Below are 19,997 nucleotides of genomic sequence, written 5' to 3'. Positions count from 1 at the left end.
GGAGCCATCTTGCCTTTGTGCCCTCTCTGGGTTTGTTACAGCCCGTCCTCTGGCAGGAACGTTTGGCTTTACACCAGTATCACCTGAAAAGGCCTCCCCTTGAAAGTCGCAGAGAGGACACCGGCATTTCCAACTCTGCATTCTGATTTACCAGGGCTGTCTAGAACAACTGGGAGGAGATCATATTGCTGCCAGCCACCAGACAGATCCTGACCTTTGCTTCAATATTGTTAATTACTTTCTGGCATAGAATAACAAGGATGTATTTCAAAGGTGCTTTACAGTGGGTTTAAACATATTCTCAGTATTTCTTTTCATCCCCACTGTAGTATATTCAGTGGTTTACTTTAACTACATCACCCGACATATGAAGCTAGCTTCTCAGCTCAAGCACTCCATATGGCCAACCTGTTAACCACTTTGGACAAATAAGATGCTCTTCGGGGTAGCCATTCCTTATATCTGTAACTTCCAAGGCTCAAACCCTCCCATGCCCTACAGCATACACACAGATATGCTGTAGTAAACCTATGTAGCTCTTGCCTATGCACCCATGGAATTTATCCTCCGTTCACTTTACTGATGTCTGTTTCATTGTTGATCCTCACTTGCCTTTTATTTCTTTGAGGCTGGAAAGCTGGAAATTCTACTACTTATATTCCTGATTGCACTCTTTATATGCTCTAGGTTACAGTCTATCCATCTCAAAATATGTTGGTACACATGTTGAAGTAATTTTAGGTTTGCCGCACTAGTTGCTGCTCTGTAGTTTCACGTTGATTCCATCTATCTCATACAGAGTTACGCACAAGGTGTAGACTTTCATTAATCAAGAACTGCTGGGGATATACTCTATAAAAACAATGTGAACGGTTCTTGTTTTGGAGCTGATTGAAGCTTTAAAGCTCTTTCATTAATTGTCCAGCTTCCAGGGGTATTTAGGAATCTACCTTCTGCTATTGAACTTAAAGCAACCACGCGACAGGTGGGTTTTGTGTCTTTTGTAAGTTCAGTTAGAGGCAGGGGCACATTTTGAGTTCTAACAAGCATTTGCATCTTTCCAAAAGTTACCTTCTGATTGACAGGCATAGGAAGAAAGACTTTTGAAGCTGTTACGTGATTTTTCTATGCTCATTCAGTTGACTGTAGGTGGATACTCTGTCAAGTACATAACATAAAAGAAACCTTTTAAATTTACTTATGAAAAATGTTTGTTTTGATGTCCTGCTCTCTGCACTGTTAATGAGTGATGTTAAAATGGGAATAATTATTTGTGACTCGGATGGACTATAGGAGAGGTTCTGGAATAAATTGCCTGAGCACCTGATCCTCATACTTAGGGTTTGGTGACATGCTGATCCTTCACCACGCACTTATTTACTTGAAATTTGAATAAAGCCTGGTATCTTTGTGCTACCCACATTATAATTAATTCTGAGTCATTGAAGAAAAACAGCTGTCATATAGGCAAGGACTAATTGAATCCCAGATAACTTTACTGTTCCTTTCCTATGGGCGCTCTTCTTTTTACTGCCTCAAATCTTAGTTTGAACAGTAAAACAGGGTAGCCACGTAGACAACTGAAATCCAGAGTGACTGACTACAGTGACACTATGATGCACGATTCAGGTGTTGGTGCTCTAATGAAGTAATTAAGAGAGTGAATATGCAAAATTGTAGCTGATCTTAGACTTCGTAAGTCTCTTGTGAGACTTTGGAAGACCAGCACAAGGCCAATAAACCTGAACGACACCAGGATTCCGAGTTAAAGCCTAATAGAATTATTCAAATTGTTATCAGTACAGAAACTAAAAGGTAATTAATCATTAGGAATTAGCTTCGATTGAAATAGTCAAAACATTATTCTGCAAAAGGATTAGCATATGATCAGCCTTTGGAAAACAAAAAAAACATAGGAAACAATTAAGTATAAAGCAACTGAAGAGACTGACCTAGAGTCTGCTCTCAAAGAGGTAAGCTAAAAGATTAAGAATTAAATCAGTGAACAGACTATCGCAATGTCTACTTGTAGGAAGTTGGCTCTGTATGCACTATTTCAAAGTAAGGAATAATATGCACAGAGTCCAAGGGTTCCCTGTAGAGGTAAGATAGTGGCAAAAATAAATAATTCTAATGCTCTATTTTGTGGTAGTGTGGTCGAGCAGTAGGCTTATCAAAGGAGTAGTGTTAAGCATTTGTTGTACACACACAGGCAATAAATGAGGAACACACACTCAGAGACAATTCCAAGCCAATAGGTTTTTGTATAGAAAAATATATTTTCTTAGTTTATTTTAAGAACCACAGGTTCAAATTTTACATGTAATACTTCAAATGAAAGGTATTGCAGGTAAGTACTTTAGGAACTTTGAATAATCACAATAGCATATATACTTTTCAAATAAATCACATATAGCTATTTTAAAACTAGACAGTGCAATTTTCAACAGTTCCTGGGGGAGGTAAGTATTTGTTAGTTTTTGTAGGTAAGTAAACCACCTACGGTGTTCAAGTTTAGGTCCAAGGTAGCCCACCGTTGGGGGTTCAAAGCAACCCCAAAGTTACCACACCACCAGCTCAGGGCCGGTCAGGTGCAGAGTTCAAAGTGGTGCCCAAAACGCATAGGCTTCAATGGAGAAGGGGGTGCCCCGGTTCCAGTCTGCCAGCAGGTAAGTACCCGCGTCTTCGGAGGGCAGACCAGGGGGGTTTTGTAGGGCACCGGGGGGGACACAAGTTAGCACAGGAAGTACACCCTCAGCAGCACGGGGGCGGCCGGGTGCAGTGTGCAAACACACGTCAGGTTTCCAATGTAAATCATTGGGAGACCAAGGGGTCTCTTCAGCGATGCAGGCAGGCAAGGGGGGGGGGCTCCTCGGGGTAGCCACCACCTGGGCAAGGGAGAGGGCCTCCTGGGGGTCACTCCTGCACTGGAGTTCCGATCTCTCATGTCCTGGGGGCTGCGGGTGCAGAGTCTTTACCAGGCGTAGGGATCTGGGAAGCAGGCAGTCGCGGTCAGGGGGAGGCTCGGGATTCCCTCTGCAGGCGTCGCTGTGGGGGCTCGGGGGGGGGGGCAACTCTGGCTACTCACGGTCTCGTAGTCGCCGGGGAGTCCTCCCTGAAGTGATTGTTCTCCACAAGTCGAGCCGGGGGCGTCGGGTGCAGAGTGTCAAGTCTCACGCTTCCGGCGGGAAACGCAAGTTGTTTCAAGTTGCTTCTTTGTTGCAAAGTCGCAGTCTTGGGTGAACAGAGCCGCTGTCCTCTGGAGTTCTTGGTCCTTCTAGATGCAGGGCAGTCCTCTGAGGCTTCAGAGGTCGCTGGTCCCTGTGGAAAGCATCGCTGGAGCAGTGTCTTTAGAAGTGGGGAGACAGGCCGGTAGAGCTGGGGCCAAAGCAGTTGGTGTCTCCGTCTTCTCTGCAGGGTTTTTCAGCTTAGCAGTCCTCTTCTTCTTAGGTTGCAGGAATCTGAGTTCCTAGGTTCTGGGGAGCCCTTAAATACTAAATTTAAGGGCGTGTTTAGGTCTGGGGGGTTAGTAGCCAATGGCTACTAGCCCTGAGGGTGGGTACACCCTCTTTGTGCCTTCTCCCAAGGGGAGGGGGTCACATTCCTATCCCTATTGGGGGGATCCTCCATCTGCAAGATGGAGGATTCCTAAAAGTCAGAGTCACTTCAGCTCAGGTTGCCTTAGGGGCTGTCCTGACTGGCCAGTGACTCCTCCTTGTTTTTCTCATGATCTCCTCCGGCCTTGCCGCCAAAAGTGGGGCCGTGGCCGGAGGGGGCGGGCAACTCCACTAGCTGGAATGCCCTGTGGTGCTGTAACAAAGGGGGTGAGCCTTTGAGGCTCACCGCCAGGTGTTACAGCTCCTGCAAGGGGGAGGTGATAAGCATCTCCACCCAGTGCAGGCTTTGTTACTAGCCACAGAGTGACAAAGGAACTCTCCCCATGTGGCCAGCAACATGTCTCGAGTGTGGCAGGCTGCTAAAACCAGTCAGCTTACATGGGTAGTTGGTTAAGGTTTCAGGGGGCACCTCTAAGGTGCCCTCTGGGGTGTATTTTACAATAAAATGTACACTGGCATCAGTGTGCATTTATTGTGCTGAGAAGTTTGATACCAAACTTCCCAGTTTTCAGTGTAGCCATTATGGTGCTGTGGAGTTCGTGTTTGACAGACTCCCAGACCATATACTCTTATGGCTACCCTGCACTTACAATGTCTAAGGTTAGGCTTAGACACTGTAGGGGCACAGTGCTCATGCACTGGTGCCCTCGCCTATTGTATAGTGCACCCTGCCTTAGGGCTGTAAGGCCTGCTATAAGGGGTGACTTATCTATACTGCATAGGCAGTGTGAGGTTGGCATGGCACCCTGAGGGGAGTGCCATGTCGACTTACTCGTTTTGTCCTCACCAGCACACACAAGCTGGCAAGCAGTGTGTCTGTGCTGAGTGAGGGGTTCCCAGGGTGGCATAAGATATGCTGCAGCCCTTAGAGACCTTCCCTGGCATCAGGGCCCTTGGTACCAGGGGTACCAGTCACAAGGAACTTACCTGGATGCCAGGGTGTGCCAATTGTGTAAACAAAAGTACAGGTTAGGGAAAGAACACTGGTGCTGGGGCCTGGTTAGCAGGCCTCAGCACACTGTCAAATCAAAACATAGCATCAGCAAAGGCAAAAAGTCAGGGGGTTACCATGCCAAGGAGGCATTTCCTTACACTACTCAGTTAGGAAGCCCAAAATTGAAATGGTTTGTCTCCAAAATCAAACAGGTTTTATAAGCTTTCTTGGTATAGAATCCACACACTTAACATGGCATGCCATAACACCACAAGCAGTGGTATAAATCCATAGTTAATCACTATTCTGGTAAACATGATACTTCTAGAGACATTTACACACTTATTGCACTGTGTTATGTTGCAGCATTTAGTACTTATCTATATGAGGGACGCTGAAGCACTTGTCTAACGAGTAGCACACTACACCATGTAGGGTGTGTGGTTGCAAGGATGTTGTCTATGATTTTGTTCCTATGTGATAAGTGTTTCCATGTAGAGCGTGATGACCACTGAAGTGTGGTTAAAGGACACAGCGCGAATGATTATGAAGTATAAGAGACCTATGTGTAATTAAACATTTTCATCATGCTCTGCAGGTCCCTTTATGGTAATTCATATGACAAGGATTTACTGCCCTGGGTTGTCCAATCTGAGATTTTGTGTGTATTGTGGTGGTCCTGAGCAGGCATGGTTGGAGAGAGAAGGAAGTCGAGAGATCTGTTGGGATGGACATTTTTTTTATCATCATCCCATAACTGAGTGTCTATGTAAGATGTATAGAAGTGGTCAGATTGTATAGATGTTTGGGACCTGCAGTAAATGGACTATACTAAAGTCCTCCAGAATTGTCTAGTAATGTGTGACAGATCACTTCAGTTATTCCATGCCTGTTCATTTGGTGATATTTGGCTGTATGGTGCTGGTGATGAAACCCCCATAGCAGATATATCTTATGTGAATTTAATAGTTACAATTTACTGGTGACCGCTGCGTATTATGGGTCTAGTATTGTTGTGGTCCATAACTCTTATATATGGAATTACATAACTATGTACAGTGCCACGGTGGACTGTAAGTTACCCCTTTTTGTTTCTCTGCATAATGAAAGCAGGTTCTTGGTTGAATTGTTTGCAGTTTGTGGGTTGTTAGCTGATTATTGCACTTAAGGATGCTACTATTTTGTCATCTGTGTTGCTGGGATTCTGGTGGTGCAGTTATCTTAGAAATATCCAAGTTTTCAATAGTCTTTGGAAGTGTATATGATCCTGGGTGCTTCTAATACTGGCTGGTAGTAAGCTCCAGGGCTTTGTGGTTTGCACTGGGAAAGCAGTGCTTCCCACAGATTTCTTATGGAAAGGTGGTATGATAAGTGGTGTAAGCCTGGAGCTGTTCTGTTTGGGTTGTATTGCTTGAATTCTACTTGCAGGTATAGCAGTCCTCTTCCTTAGGAGGCTTTGTGGCCAATGTAGAGTGCCCTGAACATTGCCGTCCAGTGGAGTGATTGCAGGCATGGAGTCATTAGTTCTCCTGGGTGAAGGTGGAGAAGAAGCCTTGCAGCAACGTTTTAGATGAGTTGTACTTTGTGTATGATGAATGCGGATGTGGCAGGGTATAGTCTGTTGACGTAGTCATGCTTGGAGATTTAGCATGAGGGTGGCTTCCAGTTTATGTTGGCATGCAAAGGATGGGAATTTGCGACATTGTGTTTTCATTGTGTAGAATGCACTCTGTGACGTAGTTAACATGGTATATCAAGGATAGGTCTGAATCCATGGTTAGTCCTAGACTTCTACCTTCTCTTGATGTTGTTGGAGGGTTCAACAGTTACAGCAAAATTCTTTGTTATAATGATAAAATTTTAAAGAACTCCGTGGCAAGTTTGAAGCATACACCATTCTCTTCTACTGGCAATAGTATACAATTCTGAAAGCACCACAACAAGCTTTTGCCCTGTTCGAGAGTAGAGCGAAACATTAGTAGGCATTTGTTTTGGCTCCATCAAATAATACATCCATGTAAACAAGTGCAATACAAACAAATGAAGAGGAGACTATTGAGATCCTTTTCGAACTGGTAGCAACAAAGTATTACCATTGCTCACATAGGCAAACACAATTGATGCTTCAAATTGTCCATAGTGAACTCTGATACTGAAGTTAGTGTAGGGTTGTTGCAGTCATGCCAACCGAACATACTAGTATTCAATGAGTACCCAGTTGGTGGTTCCCCACTTGTGAACATCAAGACATTCAATACCATGATACTGTCTAAACACAGACTGTTACACAAAAACGTGTTCTGCACCTTCTAATGCACAACTGTCTCATAACACATCCACTGTTAATTAAGATTCACCGTTGGCAGTTCTTACATGCAAAAAAAAAAAACACTAAGAAGAACACACCCAAGAGAAAACAGTCAAAATCACACCAAACCTTTGCTAAATTGCTGATTTTCGCACAAACCCAAGCAAACACAAATACATTGGCAGCAAAATGTATGCCAATATGTCAATCATAGTTTGCAGTTCTAGAAATATTCATTTGCCATTATGTTGCATATGTAGAAAATGCACAAATATGAAGGTTGCTTGACTCTTTGCTACAGCTCTGCATATTTGTATATTTAGAGAGAGAGACAGAAAGGATTTCTCTCATACGGTAAATGTGCATCATTATTTCTTCAAATAACGATATTAGGCATTATTTCTAATTAGTAAAAACGTATCTACGCCAGTGGTTCCCAACCTGTGTTCTGGGGACCCATGGGGTTCCACAAAGCCTCCTCAGGGGGTCCACGACTGCTTAGAAAATATAATCATTTTAACAGATTAGGTCCCCAGCTTTCAGTAATGACTCAGTTGGGGGGGTCCCTGGATTCCAATAATGATTCAGTGGGGGGTCCCCAGGATCCACTATTGATAAAGTGGAGGTCCACAGAAGACAAAAGGTTGGGAGCCACCATTCTACACCACTATTGATAATAAGTAGCTGCTTGTAAAGCAGTTTCGAGTCCAGCCTCAAGGTGGCATTGGTTACTAATGTTTGGTTCTAAAATGTATGCTGCTGGTGGAGTACCAAGAAAGGACAATCCATCTGTATGAAGTCAAGCTGACATTTTCCCTGAGTGGAAATGTGCATTATGTTTTAATATCTGCAATTAGGGTTTTTGCTGGTCAGGCACTTTCAAAAAGAAAGCTTCTATCAGGATATGACCCTGGTTCATGTTACGGTTTATGGCTCAGTTATGATATGTGATATGGTATCTTTGGCACCGGATCACTTTTTTCCGGATTTGGATTGTATTTTATCAAGACTCAAGTTTTACAGTCTATTTCCACCTGTGGTTTTTCTTGAAACCTGTTGACTGTCTCTGTTTTTTACATCACTGTTATGAAATACTAATATTAAAGTCTTACTGCCATCTGTTGATTTCTGAAGCTTACAGGTGTAAAGAACAAAAATATGTAGGTCTGCAGGCACTGAAAATGAGAATGTGTGCTGAAATATTATGGACCGCAGCCCATGCATAAATCTGACAGGGAGTCCACTTATCAACACCGTTTACACAAACTCCAGTACATCCGGCGACCCTGATGTTAACAACATTAGGCACGTTTTTGGCCTTCCTCTACTCGCTATAGTAACAACATTTTCATTTGTTACAAAAAACCTGCGAACGAAATCCTATGGGTTTCAGAATTGTAGAAGCCCCGAAACAGCTTCCAGCAGATTTTTTATGTTTTGCCACTTGGTAATGCGATACATACCTTCTGATTCTACTGGCTATTTATGCTTTTAATAGAGCAGACAATGGCATTCTTGTGTGAGCATTGTAAGAAATCATGGTGATACAAGGCAAGACCTGAGAGGGTTTGTATCCTATCACACAAACACCTTACAGCTCACAGATCAAGATAGTCTGTTATTCTCTAACCTGGCCCTTCTTCTGCACAGAGTCCCTCAAGGCTCCTTCTACCACCAGAACTCCACACCCTATATCACAAGCCCTTTGGTGGTGTACTTATTACAAGCATGCAGACAATACTTGTCTGTATTGGAAGGTATCCTTTGAATGATATTTCTCACTTAGCTAGGACTGAGCAACATCTAATCCAGCTGATCTTTTAAAATTGTTACCTAAAATTAAATCACACTTATGCCTAGGATCCCTCCTGGGGTATAGACCATCAACCAGGGATCTCCAGCCATCTCTGTCCTGGGCTTTTCTTTCAATCTGACTTCAGGTGTAACCCATCTCCTTGCAATCAGTCTTGAGGCCTGAAGGCCAAGTGTTTGTTGACCTTCCTCTTTTCCTTTTCCCTTGAGGTTTCCAGGTGAGGGCTTGTTTGCTGGTGTTTGGCGCGGGTTTGCAGAGGGTGTCCCCTATCCAGCCCCAGCGTCTTTTTATGATTTCTTCATGAGCATGGAGTTGGAAAGCCTGCTGCCATAAGTCATTGTTGCTGATGGTGTTTGGCCAGTAGATGTGGAAGATCTTCCTCAGATAGGTGTTGATAAAGGTCTGGTGGTGGTCTCTGTTGTCCTCCAAGTTTCTACTCCATACAGGAGGACCAATTTGTGTTGGTGTTAAAAAGCCTGATCTTGGTTTGTAACATTAGGTCCTTTGAACTCCAGATCTTCTTTAGCTGGATGAAGCCAGCCCTTGCTTTGCTGGTTCCTGCATTGACGTCTATGTCTGTGCCCCCCTGCTTGTCTATGACACTGCCCAGGTAGGTTAAAGGCCTCGACCTCTTCCAGCGCATCGCCTTCAAGAGTAACTGCAGTTGTGCTGTCTTCATTAGCCTTCAAGATCCACCCTATAGATGTTGAGGCCAAGTTGTGCTGATGTGGCTGCCACTTTGTCTGTCTTTTCTTGCATCTGCCGATGGGCATGGGAAAATAGTGCCAGGTCATCTGTAAAGTCCAGTCAATCATAGCAAAGTTGGAAATTTCCTCATGTCCCCCACCCCTCCAATTCAAAACTGTCTTGTTTCAACAAACATCTTGCAACCCGAAACTGACCATTATGGCTATCTCAACATATCCTAAAAATGTTTTACTTATGCCCCTTAAAATTGCCAGTTGCATAAACAGATTTATCTGTGAAGTTAAAGGCTCAATTCCTAAACAGTCCCTGGTTCTCTACAGATTGTGGCAGCACTATTCTTGCAGGAATTCCCAAATCTATGGTTCTGCCATTAAAGTGACTCCTCACAAAGTTGCCTGTCCCATCTTCCAAATTCACAAGTCTCAGAGGTTGCTCTTTTTAGAGACCAAGAGACTGATTACAACTTTGGAAGAGGTGTTAATCCGTCCCAAATATGACGGATATACCACCAGCCGTATTACAAGTTCCATAGGATATAATGGACTCGTAATACGGCTGGTGGTATATCCGTCACATTTGGGACGGATTAACACCTTCCTCCAAAGTTGTAATCAGGCCCCAAGTGTCCATTAAGATTAACATGTCTATTTCTCAAAATTGTTCGCTTTCGCTTCTTTCACTACCTGGCCGTGAAACTGAAGATTTCAGCGTGGTCTCTAACTTCGTAGCTTTGACACACTTCTTCTGGTGATCTTGTTTTTCGATATTTTTTTTAATTGAAAAGGCTCTCCAGAAGAAGCCTGCCATCACTAAATCATTCATTTTCACCAAATGCACCCAAAGTGTGGAACTCAATTTTCCCACGCTAAGTTGCTGTGTTCCCTCATTTTCCTCCCTAAGAAGAGTTGGGGGAAATGCTTTTAAATTGACACTACGTCCCCCCAATTGCCACCTACTAATGCTATCAAACTCTTCTCATACAGTCTCATTTACTCAAAGCGGAACACCCCCCACCCCTCCCGTCCTGAACTCAGTGTATCATTTCTAAATCAATACTTTGTATTACGGACGGAAACCTGTAAAAATTGTCTAAAATTCTCTTTCCAAATTTCCTAATACATTTTAGTTGTGACATCCATACAACTTTATAATTATAAAGTGACATAACCACTTAAGTTAATTACAATGAAGGTGTAATGTTGCCATGCTTCCAGCCAGACCCAACAGACAGTGTGAAAATCAAGTAGAGACCATAATTAAAAATGCTGTTTAATAATGAAAAGGATAAGTAGTTCTTCGAAGGTATGGAGACATTTATGGCATGTGTGTTTTTATTTCAATGCCGCAATCCTTGCAGGAAATTGGGAATCTAGGTATGTTATAAACATTCTGGAGTACAGAAGCTTTTGAAAGTGGCAAGTTAAACTGCTTTAAATACGTTTGCAAAGATTTACCAGGTTCACTTTGGCATATTTATTTTCCCAGTGGATATTCCACCATATTTCTTTATACTTGCAACAATAGTGTTGTTCATAAGAAACACAATGAGATCTAGATTTTAACACAAGGTTGGGGAAGAAAGATTGTGTTACTCTGCATTAATAGGAAACATACTCCTACTTTGTGTACACCTAGGAGTTCCATGACGTAATAAAATAATCCCTCACTTATTTGCAGAATCCACACTTTGTACGGTAGGTAGTACTTTATTCCCGGTTTATAGGTTTGCCGGACTCGGTACAGAAATAGGTGTTTTATAGGATGACTGGACTTGGTAGGCTCCTTGCAGGGAGTCTGAACTGGTAATAAACAGGACTAACTGTTTTAATTTTTTGGCATACAATACACATTCCGATCTGTTCATACTTTTAGTTTAGTGATCTGCAGAATACCACCCCATATGGGGTCCATATTACTGCACTAATTCCTATTGTGCAGTTCCCTCTGCCTACTACACTTGTATGCACTATTTAAAACTTTTGAGATAAGCAACATAGAATGCATCCCTGTTTTGAGTACTGACTGAATTGTCCCTAGGATGAAAGGTGTAACTGGATGCATCATTTCTGTTGCTTTCCTGTCTAGTTGGCGATGGGGAAGATGATGGAGCAGGGCCCTGTTCTGATCATTACCTTCCAGGCCCAGGTCGTGATGGTGATTAGGAATCAGAAAGGCGAAGTGGTGGAAGGCGATCCAGTAAGTTCAGCTCTTGTATCACTGATAAACAGCGCGGTGTGAAAAATAACAAAAAAAAATCATGAAGTTTGCTTGGCACATAAGAGCATTATCGAGATTTTATAATTAATCATTTGAAGTTTAGTTTGTGTAATGTAATCAGTCATTCAGTGCTCAATAAATGTATCTGTCGTTTTGTTTACTAATAAAGAAAACACTCTTAACGTTGCTTTTTCCCTCTTTGGTTTCAAAGGCACATTAATTGACAATAACTTAAGGAAGCCTTCCGACCAGACCCATATTTTCCTTCTCTTTTTGGAAGTCGTCTTTTGATTTCATAATGATTAGGGCCAATGTGCTCTCACCTGTTCAGCGTGTGTGCCAACACGCTTTTGGGAAAAAAAAAGTATGTCCGCCTGTTCTGTGTGTTTCTGGGGGATGGTATCCGTTGTGGTTGGAGTGTCTCCTATTCCATGAAATACACATTGTTTCCAGTAAGGCTTACGTCTGTTCTGCGAAAAGTGGTGTGTGGGTGGCTGTTCCTTGGAGCGGGACCTCACAATATGAGTATAGGTTCTGTGGGTTGAGACCTGTTGTCCATTGGTGTAGGAGGTTGCCGCTTGCGCTGCCTGGCCCTTTTTTGGGGATGCTGAAGTGTGGTGGTTTCAGAGGAAGTACTGTCTGTTTTATGAAGCACTCACCATTTCCCTGAGGACTCACGTCCTTGGTCGTCTGTTCTGCAGGTGACTGTGGCAGCTGTTTCTGTTGAGTCTGACTGCCTACTTCCTTGGGTGTCACATGCATTCACATGGGTAGCAGCTGGTGCTTTGCTGTTTTGGATAGTCTGAAACATGTACCTTTGGGGTGAGGAACCCTTTCCTGCTGGCTGGGTAGCTGACCTTTGCACACGCAAACATAAGTTTATTAGATGCTTGACTCTAGTGGCCATCAAACCATTCTTTACAAGTGGTTTGGCTGTTTCTTTGACCAATCAAAGTTCTTTACCTTCTGATCTGTGGACACTTACCAGTATCCTACACTTAACTCTGGTAGTTGTAAGACAACCAACATTAGCTTGTCAATAAATCTATAAGCATTTGCGGGTGTGCCATTTTTTCCTTTTAGTCATAATATTTTTCCTTCTTGATTTTACATGCCACTTAGTCTGAACTGCAGTATTGTTACCTGGATTTGGATTCTCAAGTTTGTTTTGCTCACTGCTTTGTGGCAGTGTAGACATTGAGATTTCTGCTTCTATTAATGGCCATTACTCTTGTTGGTTCACTTTTCATTCCATTTAATTCATTAAATTAAATTAAATTAAATTAAATTAAATTATCCCCTTTAATTTAGGTTATATTTACACCAGTATTTCAAAATAATTTTCTAAAGGGGGAGGGTTGCAATTTGGGGACTTTTATCCCTCGTAGCATTGCAAAGTCCCCAAATCAAATAGTGCTTTTGTCCCCATATGGTTCTTGCCAGCAGAAGCGTTTTCCCTGCCAAGCGTTGTTTTCAGTTGTTTGCAGTCCCTCCGTGTTAGCTTTTACTGTTGATTGCCAATCTGATGTCTGTTTGCAGTAGCCAGCTTATGCATCTGTGTTTGCTGGCATTTAAATCTGGAGTTTCACAAATTCTGCTGAGTCACTAGTATGTCATTGGAAGGTTGTCCCACCCTGATGGCAAGATGGTAAACAAGTAATGCCGCTGCAGTCTGGCTCCCCCCTGAGCTCCTAAAGTTTTGACACTGGGAAACACAGCAACATAAAACTCTTGAAAAATTAAAAACATCACTCACTGTTGCTCCATTATGACATCCTGACACTCGAGTAGCGCTGTGTAGCCCCCAGCATGAAAGAGCACGCCAATGCACTTGTGCTTGGATAAAGTGGAGAGAGCGACTGGGACGTGGTGTGGTGTATCTGGCCCCTGACTTTCTTTTCTGGATCAGCCATGGGGATCTCTAGCATAAGGCACAATATGACAGATTTAGTATCTTGGCTGTAATAGTCGGAGGAACCAGCTCTTCAGGAAGCACAATGGCACTTACGTCTGTTAGAGCTGCTCGCGATAGACCAGAGATCATGGCTCTTGGACTACTTGCTGTGCCAGGTGGTCGGGCAGTCTAAACAGGAAAGAGCAAGCAGAGGCTCTGCAGCCAGGAGGGTGGACACTAATGCTGGAAAGAAGGTAAGCGCTCCTACCCTTGCAGTGCGAACTAGCCTGGTTAATCCGGATGCCGCTCCACTAGTCCAGTGATAGGCACTGCAATCCGTCATTAAAGAATTCTTTCAAGTTAGTACCCAAATCATCTTGCATGGTACGCGAGGACCCCCCCACTCTGCTGGAGTCATTAGATGTCGAGTCCCAGGCAAGCAGTGGAGACCATACTACAAGGGGTATTGTTAACCTCAGTATGGTGGACAAGGGATTGGCAATGGGAGGCGAGCAAGCTGAAACTGCTGAAGCTATACGGCAAGCTATTTAACCCCCTGTGCAGGGTGTGGGGCACACAGGGCCAGAAGCGGATTCCAGTATTGAGGGGCTGGGCTTCATGGAGACTTCAAGAAAGTCAGAGCCTAAAACAGGGCATTCTAGGATTTGTAGTCCAGTAAGGTTAGGGCAACCTTCCGGTAGAACTGGTTCAGATAATTTGCAAAAAAGAGGAGATGAGGTCCAGTCGACAGGGGCAAGTATGGGGTCCAGCAGGCCAACTCAGGACAAACTAAGTACTGAAAGTACAGCTACTAATCTGGAGGTCAAAGGAGACCTTCCCCGGGTCGATGAATCAAAGGTGCTTGCCCACAGATTCGATCTCGCCAGGAACAGAAACAGATCAGATATCTCCTGACAAGGAGGAGATAAATTGTATTCTCTCGCAGATGGGTCAGAGTCTCCCAGTTTTAGCCCCAGACCATGCTCAAGTGGGTTCTTGCCAATCAGTGGTTGGTGAAAGCAGCCCCTCTACCATGCCCAGAGCCACTGTCAAAGGACGGAAATTTCCACACCAGCTGCCAAAGAAGAAACCGGTGACCCCTCCGTCTGGAAGAGGGAAGATGGTCAGGGCCAGGAGACTGCTGGTTTGAAATGGGACTACTCAGCCACACAGCTCTTGTTTCAAAAGAGGCGACCAGAGGGCTCATCAACATCTAAAGAAGTTAGCCAAATTGGCCCCTCCACTGAAACTAATGAATCTATGCTGCAACTCATTTATGATTCAATTAAGGAACGTCAGACGGAAACTCGAACTGAGAGCTGGAGGGCTAGGCTAGCAACAAAGCATTTGCAAGGTGCTCTGAAGAAAGTATCCAAAACTTGTGTCAGGATCGGGGAGAAGCTCAATGTCATTGAGGAGAGGACGGCGCTTGTAGAAGCTGACTTGGGGGTCCTTCGGGGTTCAAGTGGCAACTCAGGTGGAGCAGCTTTCCAACATCATGTGGAAGATGGAGGATTTTGAAAATCTCCAGTGGCGAAAAAATTCACGCTTCCGTGGGCTAAAGGAAGGGGCTGAAGGCAGTGACAAAAGAGCCTTTGATAGATTTGCTAAAAGGAGCCTTTGCAAAGCTGGCTTCCTGGGTCTGGGAGTCGGAGGTACAGAAAGTCCACAAGATTCCAATTATGAGGCAGAGTCATACCGAGGGGGCAAATGAAAGACATCCCAGAGCTGTTCTCATCTTTTTGGGAACTTCATTCTAAGACAAGCAGTCGATAAGATCGCACATCCTACTGCACAGCGTAGCTATAATGGTCATACATTCTTTGTGCACCCTGATTTATGTTATGCCACGGAGGAGCGCAGGTGGAGACTCAGACAGTTGATTAAGCCTTTTCAAGAGGCTGGGCTAGAAGCAATTTTTGTTGATCCCTGCCCTTTTGAAAACAAACTTTAAGGGGAAAATCAGAAGATTTACCTCTGAAATTTTGGCCAAGGAGTATCTTCATGGTTTGGTGCCGCCTCACTAACGGTTTACTTTTTTGTTTGTGAATGGGATATTGTCTGGTTACATTATGCACCAGTATGCTTGTCCATGTATAGGGCAGATGGTGGTACGTAGCTAATAAGCATATGATTAGACTTGTTTTTGATTTGATATGAAATACTGAGTTTGAATGAATGGTGGTGTGTGGGGTAAAGGGGGAAGCCCTGTAGGGGCATAAAAAGGGAGGCATTACTCATGCCATGGTTGGTCTGACTGCCTCAGGTGGCAGTAGGGGGGAATGGGCAGGGTGGGTGTTGGGATAGGGGTGGTGTTCCATCCAACCATCACAGACTTCATCAGCCCGCACGCCCTTGCCTCACCAGAATACATCCTCCTCGGGGACCTGAACTTCCACCTGGAGAAAAACAACGACAACAACACCGCCACCCTGCTCGACAACCTCGCTAACCTCGGACTCAAGCAACTGGTGAACACCCCCACCCACACCGTTGGCCACACTCTCAACCCCATCTTCTCCGCCAGCAACCACATCTCCTTCAGCCACTCCTCTGAACTACACTGGAGCGACCACAGATGCGTCCACTTCACCTTCAAACGGGAGACTCACCACCAGCGCACACAACAAACCCCCGCAGACGCTGGAACAAAATCTCCACAGAGCAGCTCCTCTCAACACTGAGCCAAAACCTGCCAGCCAACATCACTGACGCCAACAACGCTGCCCACAGCCTCACACAGTGGATCACCGACTGTGCCGAAAACCTCGCCCCACTAAAAAAAAAAAAACATGCGGGACCAGCATCGGGAAAAACCCCCATGGTTCACAGACGCCCTCAAAGAATCTAAGAAATACTGCCGAACCCTCGAAAAAATCTGGCGCAGGGAACGAACCACAGAAAACATGACAGCCCTCAAGTTTGCCATCCGTGAACACCACCAGCTGATCCGCTCCACCAAAAGGACTTCATTCAAAGAGCGGCTCGACAACACCACCCACAACAGCAAGGAACTCTTCAACATCGTGAAAGAGCTCTCCAACCCCAGCGCCAGCGACATCACATCCTCACAAGAACTCTGCAACTCCCTTGCCACGTTCTTCCACCGAAGGATGGCAGATCTACACGACAGCTTCGGGCCTCAGACCCCGCCCCCTACCACCGAACCAGCAGCCCCCAAGACCACACTCATCTCCTGGACCCCTATCAGCTCAGAAGAGACCAGAAGCATCATGAACACTATCCACTCCGGCTCCCCTCGGACCCTTGCCCCCATCATATCTTCAACAAAGCCGACTCCGCCATCGCCCCCCATCTCCGGAACATCATCAACAGCTCGCTCGCATCAGCCACCTTCCCCGAGAGCTGGAAACACGCAGAAATCAACGCCCCCCCTGCTAAAAAAAAACACGGCTGACCCCAACGACCTGAAGAACTTCCGCCCCATCTCTCTTCTCCCCTTCCCAGCCAAGGTCATCGAGAAGACCGTCAGTAAGCAGCTGACTGCTTTTCTCCAGGTTAACAACTCGCTCGACCCTTCCCAATCTGGATTTTGAGCCAACCACAGCACAGAAACCGCCCTCATCACAGTGACGGACGACATCAGGACCCTGATGGACAACGGAGAAACAACCGCCCTCATCCTCCTGGACCTCTTGGCTGCCTTCGACACCGTGTGCCATCGCATCCTAATAACCCGCCTCCGCACCACTGGTATCCTAGGACAGGCCCTAGAATGGATCATCTTGTTCCTCTCCGACAGAACCCAGAGAGTCCACCTCCCTCCCTTCCGCTCAGAACCCACGAGATCATCTGCGCCGTACCCCAAGGATCCTCGCGCAGCTCAACCCTCTTCAGTATCTACATGAGCCCCCTCGCCGCCATCGCACACAAACATAACATCAACATCATCTCCTACGCCGACGACACCCAGCTGATACGCTCCCTCACCAAAGACCCAACCACGCCAAAACCAACCTACAGGAAGGAATGAAAGACGTCGCGGAATGGATGAAGCTCAGCCGCTTAAAACTGAATTCAGACAAGAAGGAGGTCCTCATCCTCGGACAATCCCCATCCGCCTGGGACGACTCCTGGTGGCCCACAGCGCTTTGCACCGCACCAACCCCCTCAGACCACGCACGCAACCTCTGATTCATCCTGGACCCCCTCCTCACAGTGTCCAAACAAGTCAACGCCGTCTCTTCATCATGCTTCAACACCCTACGCATGCTCCGAAAAATCTTCTGATGGATCCCCGCCGAAACCAGAAAGACAGTTACCCATGCCCCCATCACAAGCCGTATGGACTACGGAAACACCCTATACGCAGGTACCACCGCAAAGCTTCAGAAACGTCTACAACGCATACAGAACGCCTCCGCACGCCTCATCCTCGACGTCCCTCGCCACAGCCACATATCCGCCCACCTGAAACACATGCACTGGCTCCCCGTCAACAAGAGGATCACCTTCAGGCTCCTCACCCACTCACAGAAAGCACTCCACAACATGGGCCCCGAATACCTCAACAGCCGCCTCTCGTACACGCCCACCCGTCAGCTCTGCTCAGCCAGCCTCGCCCTCGCCACCGTTCCACGAATCCGCACAACCACCGCAGGAGGTGCAAAGAGTAGGATATTGTGAAATTGTTACAGCAATGGTGGTGGGGAATGGTGAGCAGTATGGCAGGAAAGGGGAATCGACGAGCAAAAGAAAGTGGATAGACTATGTTGGGATTGTAAGTGCTTTTACAGAACTATGAAATGATGGACAAGTTGCTAACGGTGGTATGCTAACATTACGGCAAGACTACATATAGCTACCATAAATCTTTGTGGTCTGAATGATGGGGCGAAAAGGAGAAGCGTTGCAGAGAATTTGAGGGTATAAAAAAAGCAGACGTTTACTGCCTTCAAGAAACCTACATAGATCGAACTCATTAGAATCTGTTAGAAACTTTGGGCTTCTCACTAGTTACATACACTTCTCAGAGCTCTAAAACTAAATGGATGGCTTTTTTGGCCTGTGGCAAGATATGCAACTTTAGATGTTGCTCCTCCAACAAATATGGTACAGGAGCCATAACAGAATGCGGGTATGGTGGAGGGTCTTTTACTTTATGTTCATTGTATGGCCCAGTTCTGGGTGAGCCTGACATTTTAGATTTTCTCTCTGCAGAACTTGCAGCCTGTCCTGCCCGTATGTGGTATGTTGAAATGTTAATTTTAATGGTTCCAGATCTAAATCCAAGGAGGCAACCAATCCCAATATGGGTTGTTATGCAGGCTGTAAGCCACATGTGTATAGAGCCCTTTGTAGCTTCCAAAGAGAAATCGGTCTGGTGGATTCTTGGCCTAAAGTTAAAGCGCCTGATCCTCGCTTTACTTACTATTCTGCCCCTCATGGCTCTCTGGCTTGATAAGATTGTTTCGGACACCGGAACTACTAAAAGATGCTTGAATAGAGCTGTTTCCCCGACTCATGTCAGACCACAATCCTTTAGTAATAGAACTATCCCTGGAAGGGTTTATTAGTAATAGTAGAAGTTGCTCTTTTGAGAGAGGTCTACTGTCTGATCCTGCTTATGTTCAAAGAATGAATTGGTGGATTCTAGAATTGTTGACATTGAATATAGGTGGGGCCTCTCTGTATATAGTCTGGGACGCTTTTAAAGAGGGTGTGCGGGGGAAACCCTCAGGTATAGTTTAAATCGCCAGAAACTGAGCCATTTGCACAGTAAGGAGCTATATCAGAATCTTAGGCAGAAGCCCTCCTTGCCACAGCCGTAACTGAAGAGTCTAATCCAGTTGCAGCGCAGCAACAAATTGCGATCAATGAAATAACAGCCAAAAAGACAGCTGAGAAATATCTATCTACACATCCGGAATGTTACGAGTTTGGCAAAAGAGTGGGACACCCTTTGGCAGCACGTACGTGTCAGAAGGTTGCGGCAGGTTATATTAGTTAAGTTAAAGACGCATGTGAGGTTCTGGTCTCGGACACCAAGGGCATTAGAGACGTTTTTAGGGGATATTATGAGAGACTTTATCAAGCCCAATCTCCTGGTGGGGAACAGGCAATAGAGGAGTTGCTGGGCAGTGTGGCCTTGGTCAGAATAACACAGGAGGAGAAAGATCTTCTGGGGGGGCAATATCACTTCTGATGATATGCAAGCAGCTCTCTGAATTTCCCTCAGGGAAGTCGGAAGGAACTGATCAAATTCCGATAGACTTTTATAAGACCTTTTGTACGTTGCTTCTCCCAGTTATGGTAGATCTCTTTCTCCAGGTACAACAGGGCCAAAGGCCTCCAGAGTCCTGGACAGCTGCCCATATAGTGGTATTTAAAAAAAAAGGTAAAGTCCTCTCCGAACCTGGGTCTTATTGATCCATAACTCTAATAAACAGCGATTTAAAGATGTATTCAAAAGTCCTTGCCTCTAGACTGTGCCGTATTATCGCCAAATGAGTGTCTGCCAACCAGCATGGCTTCATCCCTGGCAG

General features: G+C 45.2%; 1 protein-coding gene across 2 annotated transcripts in view; it reads left to right on the top strand.

The window, feature by feature from the left end:
• TIMM44 (translocase of inner mitochondrial membrane 44) overlaps positions 1–19,997 on the top strand; it is a 121,813-nt gene that overhangs the window by 87,444 nt on the left and 14,372 nt on the right. For both annotated transcript variants that reach the window (XM_069216762.1, XM_069216763.1), the window contains exon 12: positions 11,466–11,576. In XM_069216762.1, the coding sequence (XP_069072863.1) occupies positions 11,466–11,576 (111 nt within the window). The remainder of the gene's footprint in view (positions 1–11,465; positions 11,577–19,997) is intronic.

This window comes from Pleurodeles waltl, chromosome 12, assembly GCF_031143425.1.
Source record: "Pleurodeles waltl isolate 20211129_DDA chromosome 12, aPleWal1.hap1.20221129, whole genome shotgun sequence".
In the NCBI taxonomy this organism is placed as follows: domain Eukaryota; kingdom Metazoa; phylum Chordata; class Amphibia; order Caudata; family Salamandridae; genus Pleurodeles; species Pleurodeles waltl.
Note: the sequence above shows the minus strand (reverse complement) of the source record. Positions and strands in the feature narration are given on the sequence as shown.